At 40.6% G+C, this 27,662-nt stretch overlaps 2 protein-coding genes across 2 annotated transcripts; both read right to left on the reverse strand.

Annotated features, from left to right (window-relative positions):
- Positions 1-3,652: 3,652 nt before the first annotated feature.
- LOC107277722 (putative disease resistance RPP13-like protein 1) lies at positions 3,653-7,115 on the reverse strand. Its single transcript, XM_066305868.1, has 3 exons — positions 6,744-7,115; positions 4,537-6,387; positions 3,653-4,441 (listed from the first exon to the last, which is right to left on the reverse strand). Exons 1-3 carry the CDS (start codon positions 7,113-7,115, stop codon positions 3,653-3,655), a joined length of 3,012 nt encoding a protein of 1,003 aa, XP_066161965.1.
- A 5,102-nt stretch (positions 7,116-12,217) lies between these two features.
- On the reverse strand, positions 12,218-16,473 carry LOC107276983 (putative disease resistance RPP13-like protein 1). Its single transcript, XM_015760558.2, has 2 exons — positions 16,060-16,473; positions 12,218-15,063 (listed from the first exon to the last, which is right to left on the reverse strand). Exons 1-2 carry the CDS (start codon positions 16,414-16,416, stop codon positions 12,367-12,369), a joined length of 3,054 nt encoding a protein of 1,017 aa, XP_015616044.1. The 5' UTR covers positions 16,417-16,473; the 3' UTR covers positions 12,218-12,366.
- Between the last annotated feature and the right edge of the window lie 11,189 nt (positions 16,474-27,662).

The following is a 27,662-nucleotide window of genomic DNA, read 5'->3' on the forward strand; positions in this document are numbered from 1 at the left end:
AAAGTCCATTAAACTTCCTAAAAACGCTCCTAAGCCGCCACGTGGCACACCTACAAACGCTCCTAGGTTGCCACATGATACTATATGATCTTACCGTCGATTTTCACTTAAATTGGTGGCCCCAATATTTTAGACCGTTAGATTAGATTTGTTATTAAAAGAACTCATGTATACGTACACATCATGATATATATCCGCACGTCCGTACGTTAAACACAAACAAAGTTTACCTATACTGTTCCCAAGAAGAAGAAAAAAAAGTACACACGTACTTACGGAAAAAAAATAAAAGCAGGAAATACATATGTGATATGTACCTCTAACACCAATGAAAAAAAAATCAACGACAAAATAAGATTTTCTACAATTATTAAGTCCATTAAACTACCTACAAACGCTCCTAAGCCGTCACATGTCATCTCTACAAATGCTCTTAGGCCGTCAAGTGGCACTCTAATAAATTAGAAAAATTCTAAAAAAAAATATAATATCTAACCATTGATTTTTATTTAATCTGGTGGAACCATTTTTTTTAACCGTTAGATTAAAAAAAATACCAAATAAATTTATATTTAGAAAGCGCCACGTTATATGTCGATCCATCCCGTACGTGTACGTGCATGTACATACATACTTCGTACGTACGTGTCCCCCCTTCCCTTCTTTTCTTTTTTCTTTTTTTTTCACTCTCATGAGATAAAAACTAAATTAATAATTTCAGCCATTAGTTGTAAAAAATATATGCTATTTCGAGTTGTATTCTACGCACAAGTCCATAAACTTCATACGAACTACTCAAGTCGTCATGTTACATCCTACATACTCTCCTAAGCCATCATGTGGCACTCTAATAAATTACAAAAAATCTTAAAAATTATGAGAAAAAAATTAAAAAAAATCTGACCATCCGTTATAACTTATAAGCAGGTGAATCTATTATTTCTAACCATTAGATATATCTTAAGGATCTATTTCCAATAAAAGAAATCTCCTCTCTCTACATATATGTACTCCTCCCTCTATGGTACGTACGTGAATTTCCTATTTTATAGCTAGCAACCCCATATAAAAACTTAAGTTACTAAGTTATATAATAAACCACAACGATTCAGAGAAATCAAAACATTGAATAGGTTTTCAACGTGTGTGCTTCTTGCTTTAATTTGGTTATCCAAATAGGCTAACCTATTCTTGCTAGGGATTATCAATGCAATTAGCATTAGGTCTGCTACAAATGAGGGTGTGCACGTGTTTTCATCCTGCAAAGCTCTACGAGATTTATCTTTTACTGGCTAAACAACAAGCACCCTAAATAATCATCAAATTTGCGAACACATCCAAATTTAGATCCATAGTGTCTTTAAAAAACTTAATGATTCAACCGTGATAAACTTCTACGGAAAAGAATAATTTCTAGGACGTGCCATGTCATCCTAATTACCATTTAAAAATAAAAAAATTATATGCTAAAAGTATACAAACACTCCTATACTGCCACGTGGTACGCCTATAAACACTACTAAACCACCACGTGGAATTATAATAAATCGGTAAACCATCTATTTTCAACTATTAGATTTATCTTTTTTTTTCTTAAAAGAAACCACAATCCACATCCATCGCTTGTCTCCCACCGGCACAACTCTTCTCTCCCCACTAGCCCACCCTTCCCACCACCCCACGCACGTAAGTATCCATACATACACTTTCTCCATCTTCAATAATTCTTTCTCATACCTTCCTATTTTATAAATAAAAATTCTAATTATAAAAAATATTATGAAGAAAACAAATCTAACCATCAGTTTTTAATTAAATTGGTGGACTTATAATTTCATCAATTTTCATTTAAATCAGTGGAGCTATAATTTTAACAATTGGATTTAAAGAGATAAATAATTCAAACAGATGAACGCATTAAATCTACCTCAATAAAAACAACATCTCCTTACCAAATAACAACGAAATATTGAAAAACATGACAACGCATATTATATATTCTTGAATCGTTTTACATAGTAAAGATCGATTAAATGTGCTCTATAGCACTCTTAAGCCACCACGTATGATATTTTAAAACTTTGAAAAAACTGAAATTCAAAGAAAAAATAAAGTATATATCTATCCATCGGTTTCCACTTAATTTGATGCCCTATTATTTTTAACTATTAACTATTAGATCACCTTTCTCTTTATAAAAAAACTTAAGCTACCACATGTCATGTCTTAAAGATTCTTAGAATGGGAAAACAACAAATCATAGGTTCTCACTTAGATTGTTTACATAGATTGAAAAAAAATAATGTACCCTCCACCTCCCTCTCCAATCACATGCACATAACACTATTGCACTGTGAACCCTTTCTCATATCTTATTTGAGTTCTATGCTATTCGTTTCTCTCCAGTCTCCTCCCTATTTTCAGCTACTAAACTAAAGAGAGAAACAAATATTAAAAAGACCATAATTTTAAGCTACACTTATAATTTTATTTTATATTTCATCTAATCAATTTTAGATAATGGTTTCTTTTTGATATAAAGTCTCCACATGTTACCCCATAAATCCTCCTAGGCCTTTTTAAACCGATGAACCCATTATTTCCAGCCACTATATCTATATCATATTAAAAGACAAGCGTGTATTCATAATACATCATCTTCCAAAATAATATATTGCACAACTATATTTCTTCATCCAATATTATTCACTCTAGGTTGCATGGAGTCTCACGCACACTCTACATGGAACGTTCACATATGGATTCTCTGTCAAACTAAATGATAATATTAGGCTATATAAACCCATACATTTAGTGGAGCCTCATATCCCACCCAATTTATCCGTCAATAAACAATGACAACCTACATCCAATTAAAAAAACATCTTACTTTTGAATTTACACTTAATTTGCTATACATGTTTTCTAACACAAAATATGTCTACCTACTTTTTAGATGATGAAGAATATTATAAATAATTGCTTGTAGGGATTAATTAAATATGATATGTTATAAAGACAACTAATAGCTAGGTTAGAAAATTATAAAACCATTGCTAATGAAAACAATTTATGGAGAAATCATATATTGTAGATGTTAAAACATAGTCTACGACACATGCCCGCGCGAATATGTGGGCTATCTTCCTAGTTATTTTAAAAAAGGTAGCAATCCCAGAGCGGCCGCATTTTTGTCCGCTGTCTGAAGATCCTCCAGCTCCTCTCGCTGTCTCACACCATGCATATATCTCCCATGTCACAAAAATGAACATCTATTGACATGTTGCCTTGCAGTTAATTTCGTTGCTTTTGCACCTTGAAGACAGGCAAAAGCAAATCTCATAACATGTACTTGATCCCCCCAGCATCCGGGTGTCGTCGTGGAACAGCACACCTGAAGCGTTTTGCAATCTCCAAAATCTCTTCTGACAAAAATTGCAGTCTTCGAACAGATCCTGGAGTCTTAAGAATGCGTAAGTAAGACACTGAGGGTTGGTTTCATTCATAGATCTGGTAGTGTTACAAGAAACTAGATACGTTGCCCTGTAAATGCCGAACGTTATGCACAAACTGAAACTGTACATAAAAATGAAAATGTACATAAAAAATGAGAATGGTACATAACAATGATATATACCTTGATTCTACGGTATCAGAAATCCAGAATACGCAATTCCTCCGGCTGGCTTCGGAGTGAATCAGGTATGTGAAGTCGTGGAGAACAGCGTATCCATAGTATCTTCAGGGAAGTGAGGCCGGCAAAAGCATTGCAACTCTTCAAACTAGGGCATCTTACATCGAGATTTTTGAGTGAAGGTAGTTTGAGAGGGTCAAGACAGATGGAATTTATTGTATCAGACTCAATATGTAATTCTTCCAGCATCATGTGTGAATTCACCAACCTCTGGAGTATCTCTTCTTTGAATGGATCACAGACATGCAAGACAGTGAGTGAGGGGAACTGACTAACTGTAGCCAGACTTGGACAATTCAGAAGCTTCAGTGACTGGAGTGATGGCAAAGCAGGCAACTCACTAAGATTCGCACATTTCGAAATCAATAGTTCTTGCAGAGTAGTTGAGGCAGGAAGTGTAACAACATTTCTACAATTATATAAGGTAAAGTTGCGTAAAGAGACGAAGGGCACTGGTGGAAGAGACATCAATTCAAAGGCACTCCCAATAAACATGGTTTCCAAGCAAGAAAAGTCACCCTCCTGCACTCCAGACCACTCTGAGAATCGGTACATGTCTTCGAAAAACAAACTTGACAATGAGTGAAATGCTTTCACTCTTGGATCAAGGGTGTAAAACTCCCGGCCGATGCGTTCGACACTCTCCATTTGGCGGATATCAAGGTATTTGAGGGAAGGTAGCTCACCGAGCGACATAGGCGTAGCACTAATCGTATTAGCTTGGAAAATGATGTACTGCCCAACCAACTGGGATATATCTTGCAGTTAAAGTTTTGTAGTGTCAATTCTCTAAGGCTTCGATGATGAGGCCGTAGACTCTCAAGTAGCAAGTCAACAGATACTGCAATAATAGCTTGATTAGAACCAGCATTCTGTGTGTGTGCATCATTTATGCTCGCCGTAAAGTTCAATTCTAGTTCCTGGAGATCCTTTTTGCAATGTAACAGGGCTTCGTTTGCATCTATGATACTAGATACATTACAAAGTCCATCTATGCGCAACTTTCTTATCTTGTGCATATTCCTTAGCTCCCTTATGTTAAAGAAGCAACCACAATTGCAAAGATGTATTACAGGCAAAGCCTGCAAGTTAACTAGGCGCCCAATTCCATGTAGACTACAAGCTATAAAATTCAGCGTTTGCAAATTGAATAGCTTGGACACAGAGTTGGAAATTACTAATTCTACAGCATTGCTATGTCCTAGAAATTCCAAGTGGCGTAGCAGTTTCATTTCACCTATGCAGTCAAGCAACACCTTTGCAAAACCGTCCTCGGTGACTTGAATGACCCGAAACTTCTTACAGTTCAAAAACAATGCTTCTGGATTTTCAATGTCAATATTCCCTAGTGTCACAACGGCTCTGAGAGACTCTGAGGAATTTGATATTTTGATACTCTTGGTATGAGGCACTATGGACATATACCGAGTACCCAATGGAATTTCAGTTGATTTATCTCCCTCGGGCCTAAAAAACTCATCCCCAGCAAGAAAACATGCAAGATCATGGACAAGATCATGCATGACAAATGTGTGTCCATGCATATAGTTTTGAAGCAATGATCGCTGAACTAATTCAGTGAAATATAAACTTCCAATTTCTTCCCAGTTGCCAATTCCATCACAGTGAAGTAAATCAAGTGATTTCCACAACCGAGATACCATAAATACATTAAAGGGAGAGTCTTTTGGATATAGAGAAAGGGAAACAAAGCAATGTTTCAAGTATATTGGCATGTGCTTGTAGCTCAACTCTAGAGCTGGCAAAACCTCCTTATGTGACTGCTCCAAGTTCCATAGCTCACTGTCTAAGACATCTCTCCATTTCTTTTCATTGGTTTCGAAGCGCAATATGCTCCCTAGAGTCTTGATTGCCAATGGTAACCCTTTGCACTTCTCGGCAATCCTCCTGCCGATCTCTACCAGGTTAGAAGGGATGCCACTCCCTTGGTTAGCATAAGCTTCTTGCTTGAACAATGTCCAGCTGTCATCAGGACTCAGGCAATTTAGGTTGTAGAAATCAGGCATAGTCTGCACTAACCTTGCAACTCTCTCACTGCGGGTGGTTACTACAATGTTGCAAATTTCTGTGGTGTTCATCGGCAAGCACAACAGTTCCCAACAATCCCTTCGCTCACTCCATACATCATCCAACACAAGTAAAACCTTCTTACCCTTAATTTCAGCTACCAGAATCTGTTGAAGAATATCAAGACTATGTTCAGGTAAACCACACTCCTCCTTCTTTAGTGACTGAATGATGCCCTTTGTTATGTTAATAACATCAAATTGTTCTGAGACACAAACCCATGCATGCTTATCAAAAGATCCGCGCATCCTTGAGTCATTATATACAAGTTGTGCTAGAGCTGTCTTTCCTACACCACCCATGCCGACAATAGCTAGAACAGAAATTGGATTAGCTACACTGTCACCATCTCTGGGAAGCAGTTTTTCCATTATGGTGTTCTTATCTCCCTCTCTTCCTAGAATACTCTTCGCAAATACAAGAGAGCTAGTCTTCCGTAACATACTAATATGAGGAATAATCCTTCTCTCTCCATCATTATCCGACAAAGTAAAGTTGTCAGAATAATATTTGATCTCATGAAATCTCTCAATAAGCTTTCTTGTTTTGACAGCCAATTCATCTGGAACTGCTACCATACCAGAGTTGAACAAGTCCTCGTTTTCCTTTTTGAAGAAAACAAAAAAGAATATGTCACTACACAAATATCCATTAAATTTCCAACCTCCTATGTTTTATATTATAAGTTGTTTGGCTTTTTTTCTAGTCAAACATAATTAAGTTTAGCCTAATTTATAGTAAAATTTGACAATATCTAAAATGTCAAGTTAGTTTCATTAAATCTAACATTGAATAAGTTTTTATAATATATATATATATGTTTATTTTGTGTAAAGGATGCTACTATATTTTTCTATAAACTTAAAAATCAAACGATTTATAAAATATGAAACGGAGGGAGTAGTTTTTTTTCCACCAAGGAAGTATAAACAAAAATCGTTAGAAAATTAGGGGTGCCAACCAGATTTTGTTGTCGCTTGCGCTTGTGATCTGCTGTACTTGCAGACAGCTCGAGAGCCTCCACCTTGCAGCGGTTCACCTCGTACTCATACTCCTCCACAACGTCTTCTGCATCGTACGCTAATTCCTTGAGCTCCTTGAGCCGCAGCTTGGTGGACTCCTCGTGGATGTCCCAGTGCTGCTCCACGTCATGCAGCGTCGCGTGGATCCTGCGCATTGTCCGCTCAAGCATCCTCATATCCTCAAGATCCTGCTCCTGTCTTGCCCTATTAGCAGCCGACGATGAGGAGGACGCTGCCAAGCTCGCTGGCAGCAAGGAGGACAGTGTGTCTAGTGCTTTCCTGACAGCCAGAGATGCAAACAGTGCAGCCATGGTGATCTAGTCAAGCACAGGATATGTCGATGCTCGACAGCGATGGATGGGTAGGAGAGAAACCAAGCAAGGAAGGAACTGAGGCTATATGAGAAGGAGAGAGGGGCAATGGAGAGATATATTGCTGCCCTAATTCAATCTATCAGGTCATCTCTCTCAAGAAGTGGGGACCTGATATTGTTGATGGCGTGCAGTACACACAATGTGTCATCAAGATCTGTGCACTGCAACTATAGTTAAGTATTCCCTCTGTCCCGTAATATAATGGATTTTGACTTTTTGCTTGTACTGTTTGACCACTCGTCTTATTCAAAAAAGTTTAAAATTATTATTTATTTTATTTATGACTTACTTTATTATCCAAAGTACTTTAAGCACAATTTTTCGTTTTTTATATTTGCACAATTCTTTTGAATAAGACGAGTAGTTAAATATTGCAATTAAAAAATTAAAATCTCTTATATTATGGGACGGAGGGAGTAGAATACAAAATGTATAAGGTATTGGAATACATTGCCATGCGCATGCTGGGATCCACTAAGAACAGCAATCCCAAAAGAAAGATACATCACCCCTCACTAGATCCTCATTTTTCAACATTTTCTGTGTGTGTGAGAGAGAGAGACAGAGAGAGATTACGAGTGTTGAACCATTGCTTGGATGGACGATCAGGGACCACGGATAAGAGTAGATCTCATCGATTGAGCAAGATAGACTATATATTTGTTGTAATAGGAGCTCGGACGAAGATACCGCGCGGATGGTTTCATTTGGGTCATTGGATGTTAATTATTAACGTCTTGGGAATGAGATCCTCCGACCTAGATGATTCTACGTCAGAGGGATATCCTGATTCAGATCGTCGTCCCTTCCACATCGAACGATTGCATTTGATTCACTCCGTCAGATGTCTTCGGCCCATTCGCAGACTTCTTGGTTTTGTTGAATTTATAAGCACATAATGATTTAATTTATTCCATAAATAAAACATGACATTGCAGATGTAAACTAGCACGAACGCATCACTAGATCTACACATGTAAACTAAGCAGTAAAAAAATAAACAAATCAAATATACGCAATATGTTGAACACGTACCGAGGGTTCCGGAAGACCGATTATTCAGCAGGAATTACACGTGGTTGCAGGCGTTGACGAAGGCGCGCAGCACGCGAGTGAACAGGAAGATGAGCCGTCGTGGACGAACGGGGAGCAGTCGCACGAAACGCTTCCCAAAAACTTTATTGCCACCTTCTCCTGGTGCAGGACATCGAAGGCAGAGGTTCCGGAGACCTGCTCTCTCGATCGCCGGTGCACGCCGATGAGCGGGATGGAGTAGACTATGAGCGACGGCATAGTACATAGGAGGAGGCAAACCCTAGATTGATTTCGTGTGTGTTGCGTAGAGGCGGTGGCTCGATTTATATAGAGAAAGGTCGCTTGATCAGGGCGCCCGCACGATCTCCACTCCTCGTAACCGAACCGGATAAGTCGCGCGTAACCTATCCGAACTCCACGCTATTTTCACGCACTGTATTTTTCTGTATTTTTCGGAATGTTTCCAAAACAAACAAATCCGAATTTCCCGCAGCAAAACAAAACTACAAAAGGAGGCTGAGGAACCAATTTTGGCAGACAATTTGGACACGTACGTCATGCACGCGCCCCAATTTGAATTTCCCGCAGTAAAACAAAACTGCAAAAGGAGGCTGCATGCACCCCAATTTTGGCGGACATTTCGACGCGTACGTCATCCATGCGCACCGCTAGGTGAGGCGAGCGAGCACGCGTGTTCCCCCTCTTCTCTCCACCTCACATGCTTCAAGTGGCTAGGATGGCATCCTCCCTTTTAAGGAGGTCCCCCTCTCCTAGAATAAGTAAGGTGGTACTAAACTCTCCATGCATGCTATCCCATGCGGTGGGCTTTTATGATTTTCCAAAGAATTAATCTTCGAGTGGGCTAAGACCCATCAATTAATTCCAACAGGTTTGGCCCGTTCGCAGCCATCCACGGCATCGAGGAGCTCTGGCCAATGGAGGCACCGCTGGATCTTCTCGCGCTTCTCCCTCGCTTGTGAAGCGCGTGTGCCATCGATGTTACCTGCGTGTTGGGGTACGTGGTGCTGCCGCCAGCGAGGGCAACTCCGGCTAGACAGCCAGCCACCACCAGGGTCCAAATTTTGGCTCTATTGTACAATCCCCCTCCTTGATATGATATTATTTCAGCCGTGATTTTTGAAATCTTTTTAATAATTTTAGACCAAAATTTCAAAAATTTCAGTATATCGGCACCCTGATACAAAAGCCGAAAATGGAAGAATGAACCTGGCCACCACGCCTCTTCTCTTTCCCAGAGCTCCAACCCCCTGCAACGTTATTGTTCCGCCCCGCCGGCCTCAAATTCAACAGCGACGGAGACGGCTCAGATCGATGCGCGGGGATGCGCTGGCGACTCGAAGCCAACTGAGCGAGCTCGGAGGCGGTTGAGGTCATCTTGGTCTGGGTCGTCTTCGTTGGGACCCAGCTTCGGGGCGTCATCGCGACATCCCCCATGTTGTCTCACTCATCTCCTTCCCTGTCCAGGCAAATAGCTTCCGTCAGCACCCAGCTTCTCCTCTTGCTGGGAGCAAGAGAGACGGTATGCTACATGGCAAGAGACACCTTACGTTTCACTAATGAGAGATCCAGAGAGGAGCTCAATCAGGTCAAGCGACGGCTCTGGTGGTCAGGGCTCCTTGATGTCGTGGATGGCTGCAAATGGGCTGAACCGAGCAGGCTGCGAATGGGCTGAAGACATCTGTCGAAGTGAAAGAACAGCAATCGTTCGATGCAACAGGGACGTCCCTCTGAGGATCTGCATCATGTTGGAGCAGGCCGGGTCAAAGCGAGCCGCAAGCGCATCAAGTGGAGTCATGCGCCATGATTGGGTAGTTTGGGCTGGCACACCCCACTAAAATGTCATGATTGGGTAGTTGTAATTCTGTTTAAGTTTCAGCAACATATAGATGAGAAAATGCTGTGGCAGCACCAAAACTTTTCGTCCGGTGTCCAATTCATGTTCTTTGTTGATCGGAGTTGATCGTGTAGGATTACACAGTAAGAACTAAGCCAACCAGAGAGGATGAATGGTTGGAGTACCCAAAAACCAAAAACCAAAACTTTTAGCGGACCAATAGAGATTTGTTTGACTATAGGTTCTGAGCCGGTTTGACCGCGCCTGTGCGGTCAGTCTGACCAGTGTAGATCGGTTGGTCCAACCAAATCATGTCGTCTCCTCCTATTGCCGGTCCAACCAAGGTAGTGCCACCAGTCTGACCGCCGTGCACTCACCGGTGTAACCGTTGAAACCAGAGCAAACACAAACCGAAGATCTCCCAAAATAGATTGAAACTTTATTCACTTCTATTTGTGTTTACAAAGTACAACAACAACACTTCTTATAAAATCTCGACTAAACTCGAAACTCTAACTTTTCTCTAAACTCAACTCTCTCGAAGAAACAAACTTTACAAACTTCAATCATATCAAATTTGGACTCCTTCCAGAATCAGCTCCACATCCCATACGCACATAATATCTCTATAATATGCCATATGGAATCTTCGCCAACCACGTGCATTAATCTTTGTCTAAACATCCTGCATGATATCCTGATCATCTAGACGTCATCTTCTCCCAAGTTTACTCCCGATCGATCACCGTCAACACTCTCCCAAGGCATCAAAGACTCACCTACACATGAACCAACAAATAAACCATATCCGAGTACAAGTTCTCTCCAACTTAACTCAACATTAGCACGCAACAATATTACATACGTATAGTATCTATCTGGAAGCCTTAAACATGAATTAATCACAGATATCTAAAGAAACAACCCGACACCGATACAAAGTCGGTCAGTCAGACCGTCGGGCTGACCGGTCTGACCGCGCAACACACACTGGTCTGACTAGCAGCACCTTCCTGTTCTGACTGGTTCAAAACTAACAGCATCCTCTGGTTCATCATCTGAAAATCACAAACCTCCAAAACCACTGCGCTGATAATCTCTAAATATCAAAACCAATAATCTTATACGCCAATTGTTCATCATAGAATAATAATCAAACACACTTTGATTTTACATAAACAGCCAGAGTCCCTTCCCTAATAATACAAGCTTTCACCTGCGAACTCTAAATCTGCTGCTCCTGGTGAACTCAACGGCAACGGCCATAATTGGAATTCTGCCCGTCTGTCGTTTGGGATTCTGGATGCAATCCATGTTGCTAAAAATTAGTAGCACTATGAATTTTAAAACTTACTACATTTATTATTTGTATTGTAAGTTTCCTAATACAGTGTATGAGAGAATTAGGACTAATAGTAATTTATTTCCTACTTGGAAGAGTAGTTAGGAGAGATTGAAGCATACTTACACATAGGAGAGAAAGCAATCACATAGGAGAAAATGAATGAAATTAAGCGAAAAAAGAGAAGCCATATTTTTAGCAAACGTGCGAAAGAAATTGAATTTTTTCCTGCTTAGTCAGAGAAACCGTATCTAGTTTCACTATTGTAAAAGAAAATGGCACACATATTCAGAGCTTGGTTACAATGATATGTAAAGTGCAAACACAGTCCATTGCTATAGATAGTAGAGAATTGTTTAATGACCTAAAAGAAATGCTCGATGGAATAGCTGAATGAAAACGCAGAACAAAAGAGTCTAAACTTAGAATTTGAGTACAAATACTGTCCAAAAAAACAAAACTCAGCTTTAAACACTCTAGAAAAGGATTGCTGTTCTAGTGAGTGCTTTACGATCTGGTTATCAGTACCACCGATGTTCCTTATTTAGCGGTGCATTGCAACCTGCCGGATTTTGTTGAATAAAGTGGTTATAAGCTCCCCCTAAAAAAAGGCTTTAAACACTTCCTTGTACGTGTTCTTTCCAAATCCTTGAATAAAATTATCAAATTTGAACACAAAAATAAAACTCAAAATGCATTTGGTTAATCATCATTTTGCACAGACTGTATACAGGCCTGGTTAGAAAAGGGTGCATCCCCAAATATAAAGACTCCTGATTTTTCACAGTGCCATAACAAAATCCTAGCTAGAGAGCGATGACAGGCGTTGCTGATGAATAGGAATGTACACTACAGTCAGGTTTAGACAACTCTGTATTTCAAAGGTGTCGAGTTTAGGCAACGAATCCCGCTGCAGCTGCAGGTTTGGACATTCTTCTACATTCAATCTGAAGAGTTCAGTCATGCATGGAATCTATTGTAATCAGGTTTCGACAATGTTGTATATTAGAAGTTTGAAGTTTAGGCATGAAACCCACTGCAGTCAGCTTTGGACATTTAAATATCTCTAATGTGTCCAGTTCAGGCATGGAACTGACTACACTCAGTCTCGGGCAATCCTTTAGCTGCAGCTTTAGGAGTGAGGATTGGGTAGGGAGAGTATATAGGCCATAGCACCCTCCAATGCATAGCTTCTTAATGGTTCCACCTGCAGGAATGGTATCGATACCATCACATTCATCCAATGTCAGTGTGCCCAAAGAAGGAAATCGATCCAATGGAAGAGCTCGCAGTTTATAGACCGTTCTGAGTGACAGTGTTTCCATCAAGGGGAAATCTCCATAATCTACACCGGTCCACTCATTCCACCATGGTATATATGAAAATTCCAAGCTTGTTAATGATGGGAAGCCTTTGATTCCAGGAGCATGGCTGCAAAACTCCCGGCCAATGTGTTCCAGATAATACATGCTACTAATCTTGAGAGACTTGAGGGCAGGTAGCTCGCCAAGTGTTGGAACACGTTGTTGCCTTACCCACTTTCTACGCGCCGATATTACTAATACGGTTAACCTTGAAAATGAAGCATTACCGAGCCAATTAGGGTAGCTCTGACAATCGTAATCTTCTATTATCAGATTTATTAAGCCTTCATGTGGTCTCAGGCTCTCAAGTATTTCATTATGAGATACTGTAACATATTCAAGTTGCTGCACGCTCTGGTACCGAAATTTTTTGAACCCTTCTTCAAATGTAAAATCCAATTCCAATTGCTCGTGGGATACTTTTTCATATTGTTGCAGCAATTGTTGACATTGCTCCTTTTGGCACTCCTTCTCATCAGAAAAGTTCAATTCTAGTAAATGGAGGTGCTTCTTACTCACAAGTTGAACTTCATTTGCATCTTCTGTATGAGATAAATTACCTAGTCCTCTTATACGCAGCTCCCTTAATTTGTTCAGGTTCTTCAGCTCACTCAAATTAAAACTGCAACCACATCTCCTGATACGTATGTCACGCAAAGTGTGTAGGTTAATTAGGTTACCAATCCCATTTGGTGCACACTCTAGCTCTTTAAGATAGTCAACCCTGTCTGTAGGCCCCAAGTTGCAAATTAATTTAAGATAGTCTCCATCAAGTGGAAGTTCCAAACGGCGAAGTAATTTCAGGCCACTGATGTATCTTGGTAATGCCTTACCAATGTTGCTATAAGATAAGCTAAGGACCCGCAAATTTTTGCAGTACAAAAAGAAATGTTCTGGATTATTAACTCTGGAATAGTTTTTCACCCCAAACACAATGATGGCCCACAGAGGGTGCGATGTAACTGAAAATTGCACAGACGTATCACAATTGTGTATGGACATAAATCGAGTATTTTCTGGAATTTGAACCGGTTTGTCACCTTCAAGTCTAAAGAACTCATTACCAGAAAGATGGCATGCGAGATCATGGATTAGATCATGCATGATGCAAGAACCCGAAAATAATTGAAGAAATGACCTTTGTACTAGTTCATCAAAATATCGGTTTCCATTTTTGTCCCCATCGTTCCTTTCATCATCCTTAAGCATATCAAGCAATTTCCATAGCCAAATAACCTCAGATTTGCCACGTAAACGACCTTTTGGGAACAGACAAAGGGCAAGGAAACATTGTTTTAAGTGCACGGGCATGTTCTTGTAGCTCAGCTTCAAGGCTGGTAAAACCTCGCTCTGTGCTTTATCTAAATCCCATAGATCACTTTCAAGGATATCTATCCATCTACTTTCATGAGTTTCATATCTTAACATGCTCCCTAGAGTTTTGATTGCGAGTGGTAACCTGTCACACTTTTCAACAATCTTCTTGGCAATGTCTACAAGATTTCCTTGAATGGCATTCTCAGGTGTTGTAACCGTTCTTTTAAACAACGTCCAGCTCTCCTGGGGGCTTAAGTGGTTCATGGAATAGTGTGGCATTGTCTGCACCAATCTTGCTACTGGCAAATTACGAGTGGTTACTAAAATCTTACACTGTTGGGCAGCCAACATTGGGTCTTGGAATGCTTCCCAACAATCCATTCTTTCATTCCATACATCATCCAACACAAGAAAAATTCTCTTCCCTTTTATCTTCTTGACCAACTTATTCCGAGGGTCGACCAATTCTGATAATTCCTTGCTATTTTCTTTTGGAGAGGATAATTCATTGCTCAGCTCTTCTATAGAAACAGCAATTTTTTCCATTAAGCTTTTTGGCTCAAAATGGTCGGACACATAAACCCATGCACGGACATCAAATGATTGGCACATAGTTTGGTCATTGTATACAAGCTGTGCTAGAGTTGTTTTACCCAAACCCCCCGTACCAACAATGGCCAAGACAGACAAGTGACTCGCAACATTGCTACCTTCTCCAAACATCAACTTTTCTATAACTTTCTCCCTGTCTGACTCCCTTCCAACAATGCTCTCTTTAACTACAAAATAGCTGGTGGGACGTACGCATTCGATACCAGGGGCAGTCCGGCGCACCCCATCATTATCAGATATGCTAAAGTATTTATAGTAGACTTTCATCTCATCAAATCTCTGAATAAGTTCCCTTGCTTTGGTAGCCAGCTCATTTGAAACTGGGACCAATCCAACTTCAGAGAGGTGCTCACCATTGACCTTGCAGGGAAGAAAAAGGAATTACAGCTTAATTTTTCAATCTACATCAGATATTTCATTTCTAGAAATATGCTTCAACGTCTTCACCAAAAATAGAAAACAAAAATTTCTGGTCATATAACAGATAATATTAATCAATTTTTACTATTCAAATGTGCATCACTAATCTGATAAAAAAATATGTCAATTACCACACTTTCCAATCTAGGTAATGGAATTAATGATTGTATTCGTAACTTTCGCAGATAAGGCAATAGAAGTGAAAATAGAGTGGACTCAGAGGTCATATCAAATCCTACCACATATTCTCTAACCGTTGAATTCATATGTTATGTGTATATGTTGTAATGTGGGGCCTCGTCGGTCATCGTATATATGTGTGGGTGTGCACGTTGGGGGGAGGGGGGCTGAGTCATTCGTGTGGGGCTGGTGGTCAAGTTGTAGGTGTTAGGCAGCCGGCGTGTTGGTTGTTGCTTGGCACAAAGGGATACAGCAGTAGCACATAATCTTCTCTGCCATCCGGTGTTGGTGACGGTGGCTGGCACAAGATCGAGGCGCATATATAAGAGACCGATAATTAAGTTGGTATGGTGAGGTGATTTCAAATAACTTCAGGCAAAATAAAGTTCGTAAATCATAAATTTTTGGAAAATTTCGAACCAAAATTTCAATCCTTAGAGGTCAGAGCTAGATTAATAGATGGATTAGACCGTTCAGCTGGGCTAATGACAAGGTGCATTGAAGATGTTGGATTATTAGCTGGAATTTTGCAATACCAAATCCAAATCCACACCGTACCATTTGTATCAGCCGGATTTCAAAATTGACACATACCATATCCATACTCCAACAGGATTTTAGATCAGAACGTATATATACTATCCTATCAATTTTCACCACCCCAATCGGATACCAAAAGTACTGCATGAGTGGGATTATGTTCTTTGAAAACTGGGGATAACATGCAGTTTGTTGTGACTTTAATTAATTAATTACCTGATGGCGCTTGCGCTTACTACCGTTGCAGGCGTATCTATCAGGGTCCTCCGGTCTGCAGCGGTTCACTTCGTACTCATACTCCTCTACCACATCCTGTGCACCGTAGGCCAGCTCCTTTAGCTCCTTGAGCCGCAGTTTGGCGGTTTCCTCGTGGATGTTCCAGTGCTCCTCAGCATCCACAAGCGTGGCGTGGATTCTTTGCATGGTCCTCTCCAGAACCCGTAGGTCCATCATGCCCTGGCTGATAGAGGAGGAAGAGGAGAAAGCCACCGGTATTATCCTCTCCGGCACCATCAAGGACGAGAGTTTGTCTAGCGCCCATTTCACAGCCATGGACGCAAATGGCGTGGCCATTTGATCAAATTTGCTGGATGGCCTCTACAACGATCTTGTCAAAAATCACAAGTGGCCAGGAGGCATGCTATCTTTCTTGAGAGATGCTTTTTCGTGGAGTACACTAGAGACAAAGAAAACAAGTGGTATGGCTACACAGTGCACCCTGTCAAGATCAAGGGCACTTTGGTACTTATCACTATTTCCAACCTAAGGGCACAAGGAAGCCCCACAGCCACCGATATGCAATTTTAGATATAGGTATCAAAGAATCATGACATACCCCACCTCCTAGTCCTATTTGGAGTGTTTTCCAGGAAATTGCTGCCAAACCATATATAAGAAATATTGAATTATGTGTTCCCAAATAGTCATAGTTGGCAGTTTTAGATCATTCCCTGCTGCTACTCATTGTCTTCTTGCTATTAAGGGATGTGTTTCACATTCTCATCTTATCACTGTAAATAAGAATATTTCCTGCTAGTTAGGCCGATGAGAGATTATCGTCACTTCATCAGCAACAGGAGACATAAGTGAAAAGTAGTGTCCAATCTTCACACAATTAGATGGATAATTGATCGTATAACACCTACCAAAAATAATATATGTAGGGTTGACATTTTTTAAGACGGTTAGAGTGACCAACCATATCGACATTTAATCCGTCGAATACATATAACAAATAACAACAACTCCGTTCTAAACAAATCAATAAAAGCTAACTCTTAAAATATGAAAAATTTGGGCTCCCTCAAGGGACCCTATTCGGTCACCTACTTCGGACACCTTATCGATGGACTTAATTTACACGAGTCTATCTGTTTATAAGGACTTTGGCCAATTTAATTGAAACAACCAAAATCATTGAACCAAGAATCGTTTTACTTCTATCTTTTGTTTTATTCTTTTCCCCATTTACTCTTGTATTTCTATGTTCTTGGTCGTCTCTCGTCTCTACGATACCAGACAACGTCATACCTCTGCTGTGCCTAGTCTAGGAAAAATCAGCGTGTACGTGCCACAACGTGATCTCTCCCGAGAATGTGCTACACGATTTACTGAGCACTAAAACTTACATCGCTGGACTTAATCCTTTCCAATAAAGTAAAATTTCAAGGTCATCGAAATAATTTCACTTGGCCTTAAACTTTGATAAGTAGCCTTGACATGGACTGCAGATAATTAAAAACTCAAAATATTGCAGACGATGAAAAATAATTTCAGTATTCTTGTCGTGAACCCAGCAACAACGACCACCTGACAGATTAAGGTAGTGCCAAATAACAAGACATAAATAAATCGGTTTTTTAAGGACCAGAATGTCATCTATCAGAGGGGTTGAATGATCGTCGGTTAATTCTTTAAAATAACGGAAGAAAACACGCAGCGAAATAATAATATCAAGTGGTATATATAAAAGTAAGAAGCCCTTAAAAATGGAGTTCAACATACATCTAAAACTTCAACGGTACCTCTAGCGAATGGATATTATTTGCAGCAAAGGCAAAATCTAGATCGATCGGTCAAGCTTCGTTACCGTAAAGTAGGCGCTGGGTGGAATTATATATGGTCGAGACTGCTGACATGTTTTCAAAGTACAAACGTCAGTTGACATATGAACCTAAGAAACTGCCAATACAACTGGTCGTTTTTGACGGCGAAAGCAGTGGCGGACCTGTAGTGTGTCACGGCCAGCGAGAGGTGATTTTACTTGGCGCTTAGCCTGTGTGTCACGGCAGGCCGGCAAGAGATTTTACCTGGCGTTCGGCGACGTGGGGTACACGGAGGTGGCGCCGTGCGCAAAGGGATGTGCACGTTGATGTGGCTTAGGTATAGTTCGAGATCAGTAGGTGCGTTGAACAGCATGCCTCCTGCGTGATAAACAAGCCCCTATATCGTTCAGCCATGGTTACTCACGTCCAAAAGATGATTAAGGACCACGCAAAATCGAGCATCAAGCCGGGTAAAGACCAGCTCGAGGGATTAATCTGTTAGAGTTTGTGTCAAATATGCGTAAAAGGTAATCGGTTACAGTTTAGGATTTGGGGTTATAATAGGTATTAGGACTAGAGTATGAGTCGGACTCTATCCTAGGATGTCTCATAAATAGAGGGGCGTGCCTGTTGTAATCGTATAGCGACTTACCATAGCGACAGGGAGCGGCCGCCGGTGGCGTCCAGCCGTGAGTCGTTGTAACTCTGATACGCTGTATATGCTGGATCGGGGAAGAGCACCCGTAATCAATGCCCCGGAGATGTAGGCCTCAACTGAACTCCGTTACCAAATATCGTGTCTCGGTGTCGTCATCATGTTAGAATCTCCTATAGCGTTTTCTTCCGCGCTTAGCTACCGATGTCGATTTCGGGGCTGATTTTATAACAAGATTGTTGGGTTTAGTCCCACATCCGTAATTGATTATGGGGGAGCACGACTTAAAAGGTGGGGGCAGTCCTCACACATTAGACTAGTCATTTGGGTTGTGTAGGCCCAGGACCTAAAGTTGTGGCTCCGGTTGTGCCTGTGGTGGAGCAGGCCCAATGTGACCGGGGTGGCCCACGGTTGGTGGGCCGGGCTACACACTCTAACAAGTGGTATCATAGCCTAGGTTTGGAACCCGAAATAATTTCCATGGGAAGGCCAGGTAACAAGTCTTCGGGGTCACATGGGTTGATAGGGTTTATGTGATGGGGAGATTGTTGGGCCCGATGTGTGACGGGGGAGATTGTTGGGTTTAGTCCCACATTGATAATTGATGATGGGGGGGCACGACTTAAAAGGTGGAGGTGGTCCTCACTCATTAGACTAGTCTTTTGGGTTGTGTAGGCCCGGGACCTAAAGTTGTAGCTCCGATTAGGCCTGTCGTGGAGCAGGCCCAATGTGATTTGGGTGGCCCATGATTGGTTGGCTGGGCTGCACACTCTAACAAGTGGTATTAAGCTAGTCTTTTGGGTTGTGTAGGCCCAGGACCTAAAGTTGTGGCTCCAGTTGGGCTTGTGGTAGAGCAGGCCCAATGTGACCTGCGTGGCCTACGGTTGGTGGGCTGGGCTGCACACTCTAACAAGTGGTATCAGAGCCTAGGTTTGAACCCGGAACAATTTCCATGGGTCACATGGTGGGGAGGCCAGGTAACAAGTCTTCGGGGTCACATGGGTTGATGTGATGGGGAGATTGTTGGGTCCGATGTGTGACGGAGGAGATTATTGGGTTTAGTCCCACATCGGTAATTAATGATGGGAGAGCACGACTTAAAAGGTTGGGGTGGTCCTCACCGATGACCTCACATATGTGATGGATCCTCTTCAGTATCCCAACAAAGATACATTCACAATCACATGCCTACCTCACATTTTTATTGAGCGTGTGAAGCTACAAACTTACCCAAGATACTTTATGCATATGCCTTTTGAAGAAGAAGTATGACCTGTCATTTAAAAAAGGGAGAACAATTGAATGATACATCGTAGAAAGTAATGATTAGATGTTAGGCATAATTATGAATTTTGACGATCCATTTTTCAAATTTTTAATGACAATTTAGAAACTACCTCAAATTATAAAGATAAATGACAGAATACGAGATCCTAAGATCTCAAGTTGTCTTAGTCGATTAGTGTATACACTAATATGATCGAACCAACTTGGGACTCGGAGCACCTTCCATTATGATGATTTGATTGCCAGGAAACTAACTACAAATAACACGCTAAATTGACAATTGCATACATAAATTTTGATGATAAATTGTTAAAACTTTGATGATAACTTTGGAAACTACCTCAAAATTTTAAAAAATGATAGAATACTTACTTGGGACCAAACCTAATCCTACCAAACTTACTTGGGAGCCATAGGATCTCACTAGGGTGGCAACGGAGAGGCAAAATAGGCTGGGTGGAGAAAGGGGGCGACAACGCTCATCACCAGAGAGTCACTCCTGACTGGAGCTCTCCGTCCATCGCATGGCAAGCGATGAAGTGATAAAGATATGGACTCAGAGTTTAGTAAGAACAAAACTACCCATTTCTAATTGGATTACTCTTTTAATCTGCTTTTAATCCCCACCATCGATGCGCTTTAGTTTTTGTTCATTTTTTTTATTTGAGAAGCGTAGAAGCCATTCCCTTCTTCCTTTCCTTCAATTGTCTTTGTCCTCTCTTCTCTCGCGCGTGCTCGTGGCCCCCGACGGCCCATCTCAATCACTCCAGCTAGCCCAGCGCAGCCAATGTGCGAGCCCACATGTCTGGCTTAGCTTCAACCGTCATCCAGAATACACCCAACAACTGAAACCCGAGTTTGCCACCTCTTTCGATTCAATAACCTCCACGTCAAAGCAATCCCCAAATTGAAGGCAACCTCGAGATCCTCTTGTACTGTTGTTGGATTCCCCTCGGGATTCCTGAGTCAGGAATCGCATGGAAATTCCAAAGGATTGGGCTCCACAATGACCCCCAAAAGCTTGGATGAACTCCGCTATCACTAATGTGTCTCTGACTCAATCCTGTACAGAACTGAAGATTCAGAAAAGAAGTTCAGAGATCAGAAGAGAACTGAATAAAAGAAGAAGCATATAAGAAAGACAACCGACACTATTACAGAACACCATATAGGGACTAGCTCATAGGTTCCGGTTGATTTAAAAAACACGACACCTTTGAGAAAGTATACATATAGTATTAATATAGTATTAGTACCGGTTTTCCTAAAAGAACTGACACCTATACCGGTCCACATCTGGGTTTATCCACTCCCACCAGCGCCTCCTCTCCGCCTCACCCCTCCTTTCTGCCCCTCCCTACCAGCAACTCGAGGGTGGTCGGATCCGGCGCCGCCACTCTAGCCTTCACTTCTCTCCAGTGCCCCTCCCTCTCCGGTTCCGGCCCCACCCACCTCCTCTACCTCACTGGAGATGAGAGGTACGGGGAGCAGGAGGAGGCGTGCTGTGCGGTGGCAATGGCTGCCTCATCCTCTCCCTGGCACGGTGCGCCAGATGTGCAATTTGTGATTCAATTTCTTTGATTCAATTTCTGTGATTCAATTTGTGGATTTGTGGTGCTGTGTGATTTTTGCGGTGGATGGATGTGCGATTTATGATTCTTTTTTATTCTATTTCTTTTATTTGCGGTGCTGTTTTATTTATGCAGTGGATGGATGTGGATGGATGGATGGTGATATGTGGATGTGGGATGGGAAGCTTCTCAACTGATGCATAAGCCACTTTTTTTTCATTCCTGCCACCTCGAAGGTGCTGCTTGTTGGATGCTGGTTGTGAAATCCAACACCTAAGAGGGTTTCCTAACCGACACCAATTGCATTTTCTGTAGTATTGTGAGATCATGATTATTTCATCGGAGGGAGTAATACACAATATTTATAGATATAACAGCAAACAGTGTAGTAATTGTAAAACCAAAGGTGTTTTTGATTATTATTCTGTGATGAACAATTGGCATCGAAGATTATTGGTTTTGATATTTAGAATTTATTTGCGTAGTGGTTTTGGAAATGATTGGATTTTAACAGGTGATCTACAGTACTGCTGATTTGGATCCGGTCAGACCGGGCAGTGGTTGCCGGTCAGACCGGCGTGTATCGCGCGGTCAGACCGGCCAGCCCACGGTCTGACCGGCCGACACTGTGTCGGTTTTGGTTTCGGGTTGTTTATTTGGATATTCGTGATTGTTTCATATTTATGGCTTCTAGATGGATACCATGCGTAGGTAATATTGTTGTTTGCTACTAATGAGTCAAATTGGAGATAGCTTGGTCTCGGAATATGGTTTCTTTGTTTGATTCATGTGTAGGTGACTTGATGCCTCGGGAGAGTATTTACAGTGATGGATCGGGAGTCGGCCTGGGGATAAGACGATGTCCGTGATGGTCAGATATCATGCGGGATACATAGGCTAGAGTTCAATGCACGTTGTTGGTAAAGATTCCATATGGCATACGATGGAGGTATTGTCTGCGTATGGGATGCGGAGTCGAATTTGGAAAGAGTCCAAATTTGGTATGATTGCTTATGTAAAGTTTGTTTCTTGTATGTGAAGGTTTCCTAGGGGGATTAGGACTTCTAGTATGTGTTTGGTTCGTGGCTTTAGGCTGCCTACCCCATGTATAAATAGAGAGGGAGCGTGAGGCTTCCCGGTATTGCTTTTGAGAGCAATAGAGTTGATAGTTTAGTTAGGGTTTTGAGTTTAGTCGATATTTTTGTAAAGAGTGCTGTTGGTGCACTTTGTAAACACAGAGAGAAGCAATAAAGTTGTCATCTACTTTGAGAGTTCTTCGATTTGTGTTTCATTGGGTTCGGCGGTCTAAACGGCAACTCACCGGCAGTCAGACCGACTGCAAGGCGACGGTCAGACCGATGAGGTAGCAGCGGTCAGACCGGCGGTGACAACAGGCGACGGCGACAAATTTCGGCGGTTAGACCAGAAGATCAACACTGGTCAGACCGGCGGCTACGCTTCGGTCAGACCGGTTAATCTATTCCGGTCAGATCGCAGATCATCGATTTTGAGGTTAACTTTTAATTCTGCAATAAGTTTGGGTTTTTGGGTATACCAACCATTCACCCCCCTCTGGTTGGCTTAGTTCTTGTGTTTCGATCCTACAAGTGGTATCAGAGCCTTGTTTTCTTCTTTGGATTTGAACCGATTTAAATTTTTTGCCATGGCTAATAAGTTTACAACTAAGCCTCATGTTTTCGATGGTTCTGATTTTGCTTATTGGTGTGATAAGATGCAATCTCATATTATGGCTGAAAATTATGATGTTTGGCAAAAAGTTGCATAGCCATATGTGAGTCCTGAACAGCTGAGTTTAATAACAATTGCAAAGCTCGTAATATTATTTTGAGTGGAATGTCTCGTTCGGATTTTGATCGTGTTTCACATCTTAAAACTGCCAATGAGATTTGGAATGCTTTGAAAAACTTTCATCAAGGAACTACTAATATAAAAGAACTTCGTCGAGATCTTTTCAAAAAGGAGTACATAAAATTTTGAGATGAAACCTCGAGAAGCTTTGGATGATTATCTTGGTAGATTTAATAAAATTTTGAGTGATCTTAGATCTGTTGATTCTTCTTATGATGTTAATTACACACAATCTAAGGTTTCTCGCCACTTTTTGATTGGTCTTGACATGTCTATTTGGGAGATGAAAATTACATCTATTCAGGTGTCTGTTGATATGACTACTTTGACTTTGGATTCGCTTTACACAAAACTTAAAACACATGAGATGAATATTCTTGCTCGTAAAGTTGATTCTAAGTCTAGTGCTTTTGTTTCTTCTTCGACCTCTTTGGATGTTGGTGCTTCTACATCAAAGTCTTCAATTCTTGCTTTAATTAATGCCACGTCCGAAGATCAACTCGAACAGTTCGAGGAGGAGGATTTGGCTTTGGTATCTAACATAATTGCTCGAGCTATGAACAATGTCAGGTTCAGGAAAAGAGGTGGTCCAAACCGTTGCTTTGAATGTGGTGCTATTGATCACCTTCGATTGCATTGTGCTAAGCTTGGGAGAGGCAAAAAGGAAGACAATGGTGGAGAGAAGACTAAGGAGAACAAGCCGAAGAGCACATTCAATGGAAAGAAGACCAAGGAGACTCTCAAGAAGGCCTTTGATCAAGTCTATGCCACTTTTGAGCCACTAAGTGATGTAGATGGAGAAAGTGAAGATGAAGATAAGGGAAAGAACATATCCGGTGTTTGCTTCATGGCACATGATGAATCGGATTTAGAGTATGAAGACAATGGGGTGAGTTCTTTTGAGGAAGCTATTCTTATTTTAAGTGCAAAAAATAAGAAGTATGAGAAGATGTATAGAAAACAGGAGTTTATTATTGAATCTCTTAATTCTGAAATTGCTAGATTAAAATCTCTTATTCCCAATGATGATGATTGCAAAAGTTGTGAGGTTTTAATGAATGAAATTTCTAAAATTAGAGATGTCAATGTTGCACATGATTTGAAAAATAGATCTTCTCTAGCTCTTGGATTTGCTTTGCACACTCACACTTTGGATTAGTTGTTTTTGACTAAAAGTTGTTACAAAAATGTCAAATTGCTTTTCATACTAGTTTGATGTTTAACATGATTTGTGCTAAAAAGTTAAAATAACCACATGATGTTTTGGATTGCTCAACATGTACATTAAACAAGATGAAATTAAAAGATGCTTTAGGTCGTATTGAGTACATGGAAGATATTGTGAAAACAAATGAAGTGCTTTCTTGCCCCAAATGTCATAAAAGCAAAGGTGCCATGATAGATTGTGACAATTGTGCAAATTTGGAAAAAGAGGTTTCTTATTTGAAAAGTTCCTTGCAAAGATTTTTTGAAGGTAAGAAACAACTTAACATGATTTTTGATCAATCTAAAGTGACTAGCTACAATAGGGGAGTTGGTTTTGAAGTTCATGATTATTTCACCAAAAATCAACCTAATGTTTTGAGTATGTGGTGAAATTTTGACAAAACCAAGTGCTAAGAAAACAGTTTTTAAGTCTGCTGGAAAATTGCCTTCTCTTTCTGCAACACTAAAAGAAAAAAAAAACAAATATTTCAAAACCATCTTCTTTGAAGAAAAGTATACTTGTTCTTTTTTGGCAAAGATGGACATCTTGTTGGTTTTGTTTCTGGTTAGCTCGTAAACAGAAAAATGAGAGAGAAATTGCTTTTGCAAAATCAAAGTGGCAAAAATTTGGTTTTCCCTCGAGGAAACCGGTCAGACCGTGGTGGGTACCACGGTCAGACTGGCTACTGAGCGGCGGTCAGACCAGCGGTACAGAAGCGGTCAGACCGGTCCCCAGTCAGACCGGCAGTACCCCTTCGGTCAGACCGGCCTCGGAGAAATTTTTCTGAAAATTCTCAAACTGTTTTTGCATGTGGATATATGCCTATTGGATCTACTGGTCGTGTGTGTCAGTACTGGATTCCTAAATTTTTATTATCTAACCCCAGTACTGAGGCTTCGACTTCTGCTTGTGTGTAGCCTTTGGTGGCGAGGAAGGAGAACATGTGGATCGTGGATTCCGGTTGTTCGTGGCACATGACCGGTGATAAAAATTGGTTCTCCTCCCTCAAACAGGCACCCAAGACTGAATCGATTATCTTTGGTGATGCTTCTACTAGTGCCGTTCTCGCTACAAGTTTGGTCAAGATAAATGACAAGTTTGAATTGAAAAACGTAGCTTTGGTTGAGGACTTAAAATATAATTTGCTTTCAGTTTCACAAATTGTTGATAAAAATTATATTTGAGGTTCACAAATATAATTTATCTTTTGAGGTTCACAAATATAAAATATTTGATTCTTGTGGTGATTCTGTGCTGAATATTTCTCGCTATGGAAGAGTGTTTAAAACTGATTTTGAAAATTCTATTTCACCTATGATAACATGTCTGGTTGGCTTAGTTCTTGTGTTTCGATCTTTCAAGTGGTGGTCGGCTCGGCCGGTCAGACCGCCTCAGGATGAGTGGTCAGACCGGCCAGGGTCGTCGGATTCCGGTTCTGTTGACGCTGATCGGGATGGTCCTCAAGAGGCTACAACTTCGACCAGTGAGGGTACAGAACATGAAACAACTTCAGAAGTCGTTGCTCCTTTGCATATTCAACGACATCCGCCGAAACAAATCATTGGTAATATAGGTGAGCGAACTACAAGGTCTAAGGTAACGACTCATGATGTTTGTGCAAATTCTGCATTGTTCAAGGTTTTACCTAGGTGGAGGGTTTGGATTTTGATGAAACTTTTGCTCCTGTTGCTGGAATTGAGGCAATTAGACTTTTGTTGGCTTTTACTGCTTCAAAAGGTTTTAAATTGTATCAAATGGATGTGAAAAGTGCTTTTCTAAATGGTTTTATACTGGAGGAAGTTTATGTCAAACAACCACCAGGTTTTAAAAATCCTGATTTTTCCCAACCATGTTTTTAAATTGTCTAAAGCTTTGTATAGCTTGAAACAAGCACCTATAGAATGGTATTATAGGCTTAAAAACTTTTTGCTTGTGAAAGATTTTTCAATGTGAAAGGTTGACAAAATGCTTTTTGTCCTTAAGCATGGTGATAATCAACTTTTCGTTCAGATTTACGTGGATGATATCATCTTTGGTTGTTCAACTCACGCTTTGGTTGTGGAGTTTGCTGAGACTATGCACAGGGAATTTGAGATGAGCATGATGGGTGAGTTATCGTACTTTTTGGGATTGTAAATTAAGCAAACACCTCAAGGTACTTTTGTGCATCAAACGAAGTATACATAGGATCTTTTGAGACGGTTCAAGATGGAGAATTGCGAGCCAATTTCAACACCAATTGGTTCTACAGCTGTGTTGGATCCTGATGAAGATGGTGAAGCTGTTGATCAGAAGGAGTATAGAAATATGATTGGATCTTTGTTGTATCTAACTGCTTCTAGGCCAGACATACAATTTGTTGTGTGTTTGTGTGCACGTTTTCAAGCTTCTCCTCGTGCTTCGCATCGTCAAGCAGTTAAACGAATAATGAGGTATTTGAATCATACACTTGAGTTTGGAATTTGGTATTCTACTTCATCTTCTATATGCTTGAGTGGATATTCCGATGTTGATTTTGCTGGTTGTAGAATTGATAGGAAAAGTACTAGTGGAACATGTCATTTTCTTGGTACATCATTGATTGCATGGTCTTCTAGGAAACAATCTAGTGTTGCTCAATCAACTGCTGAATCTGAATATATTGCTGCTACTAGTTGTTGTTCATAGATTCTTTGGCTTATTTCAACTTTGAAAGACTATGGTCTTACTTTTGAGAAAGTTCCTCTCTTTTGTGATAATACTAGTGCTATTAACATTGCTAAGAATCCTGTTCAACACTCACGCACAAAGCACATTGATATTCGTTTTCACTTTTTGAGGGATCATGTTGAGAAGGGCGACATTGAATTGATGTTTTTGGATACAAAGTTGCAACTTGCTGATATTTTCACTAAACCTTTGGATTCTAATCGCTTTGCTTTTCTTCGTGGAGAATTGGGCATAATTCATCCTTTTGGCATAATTTGAGGGGAGTTTTGTACCTCATGGTTTTATCAAGCAAAATTTGACAATAAGAAAAATTGAGAAAAGAGAGCTTTGTTCTATACATATGGTATTTTCTTGTGCATGCTAGCAATACTATGAAGTTTTATTTGTCTCTAGCATAACTTGTATGTATTCTAGTCTTTTTATGAGGCTTAGATTTTGCTTTTAAGGGAGATAATGCATGACACTTAAATTCTATA

Source organism: Oryza sativa, chromosome 11 (assembly GCF_034140825.1).
Source record: "Oryza sativa Japonica Group chromosome 11, ASM3414082v1".
In the NCBI taxonomy this organism is placed as follows: domain Eukaryota; kingdom Viridiplantae; phylum Streptophyta; class Magnoliopsida; order Poales; family Poaceae; genus Oryza; species Oryza sativa.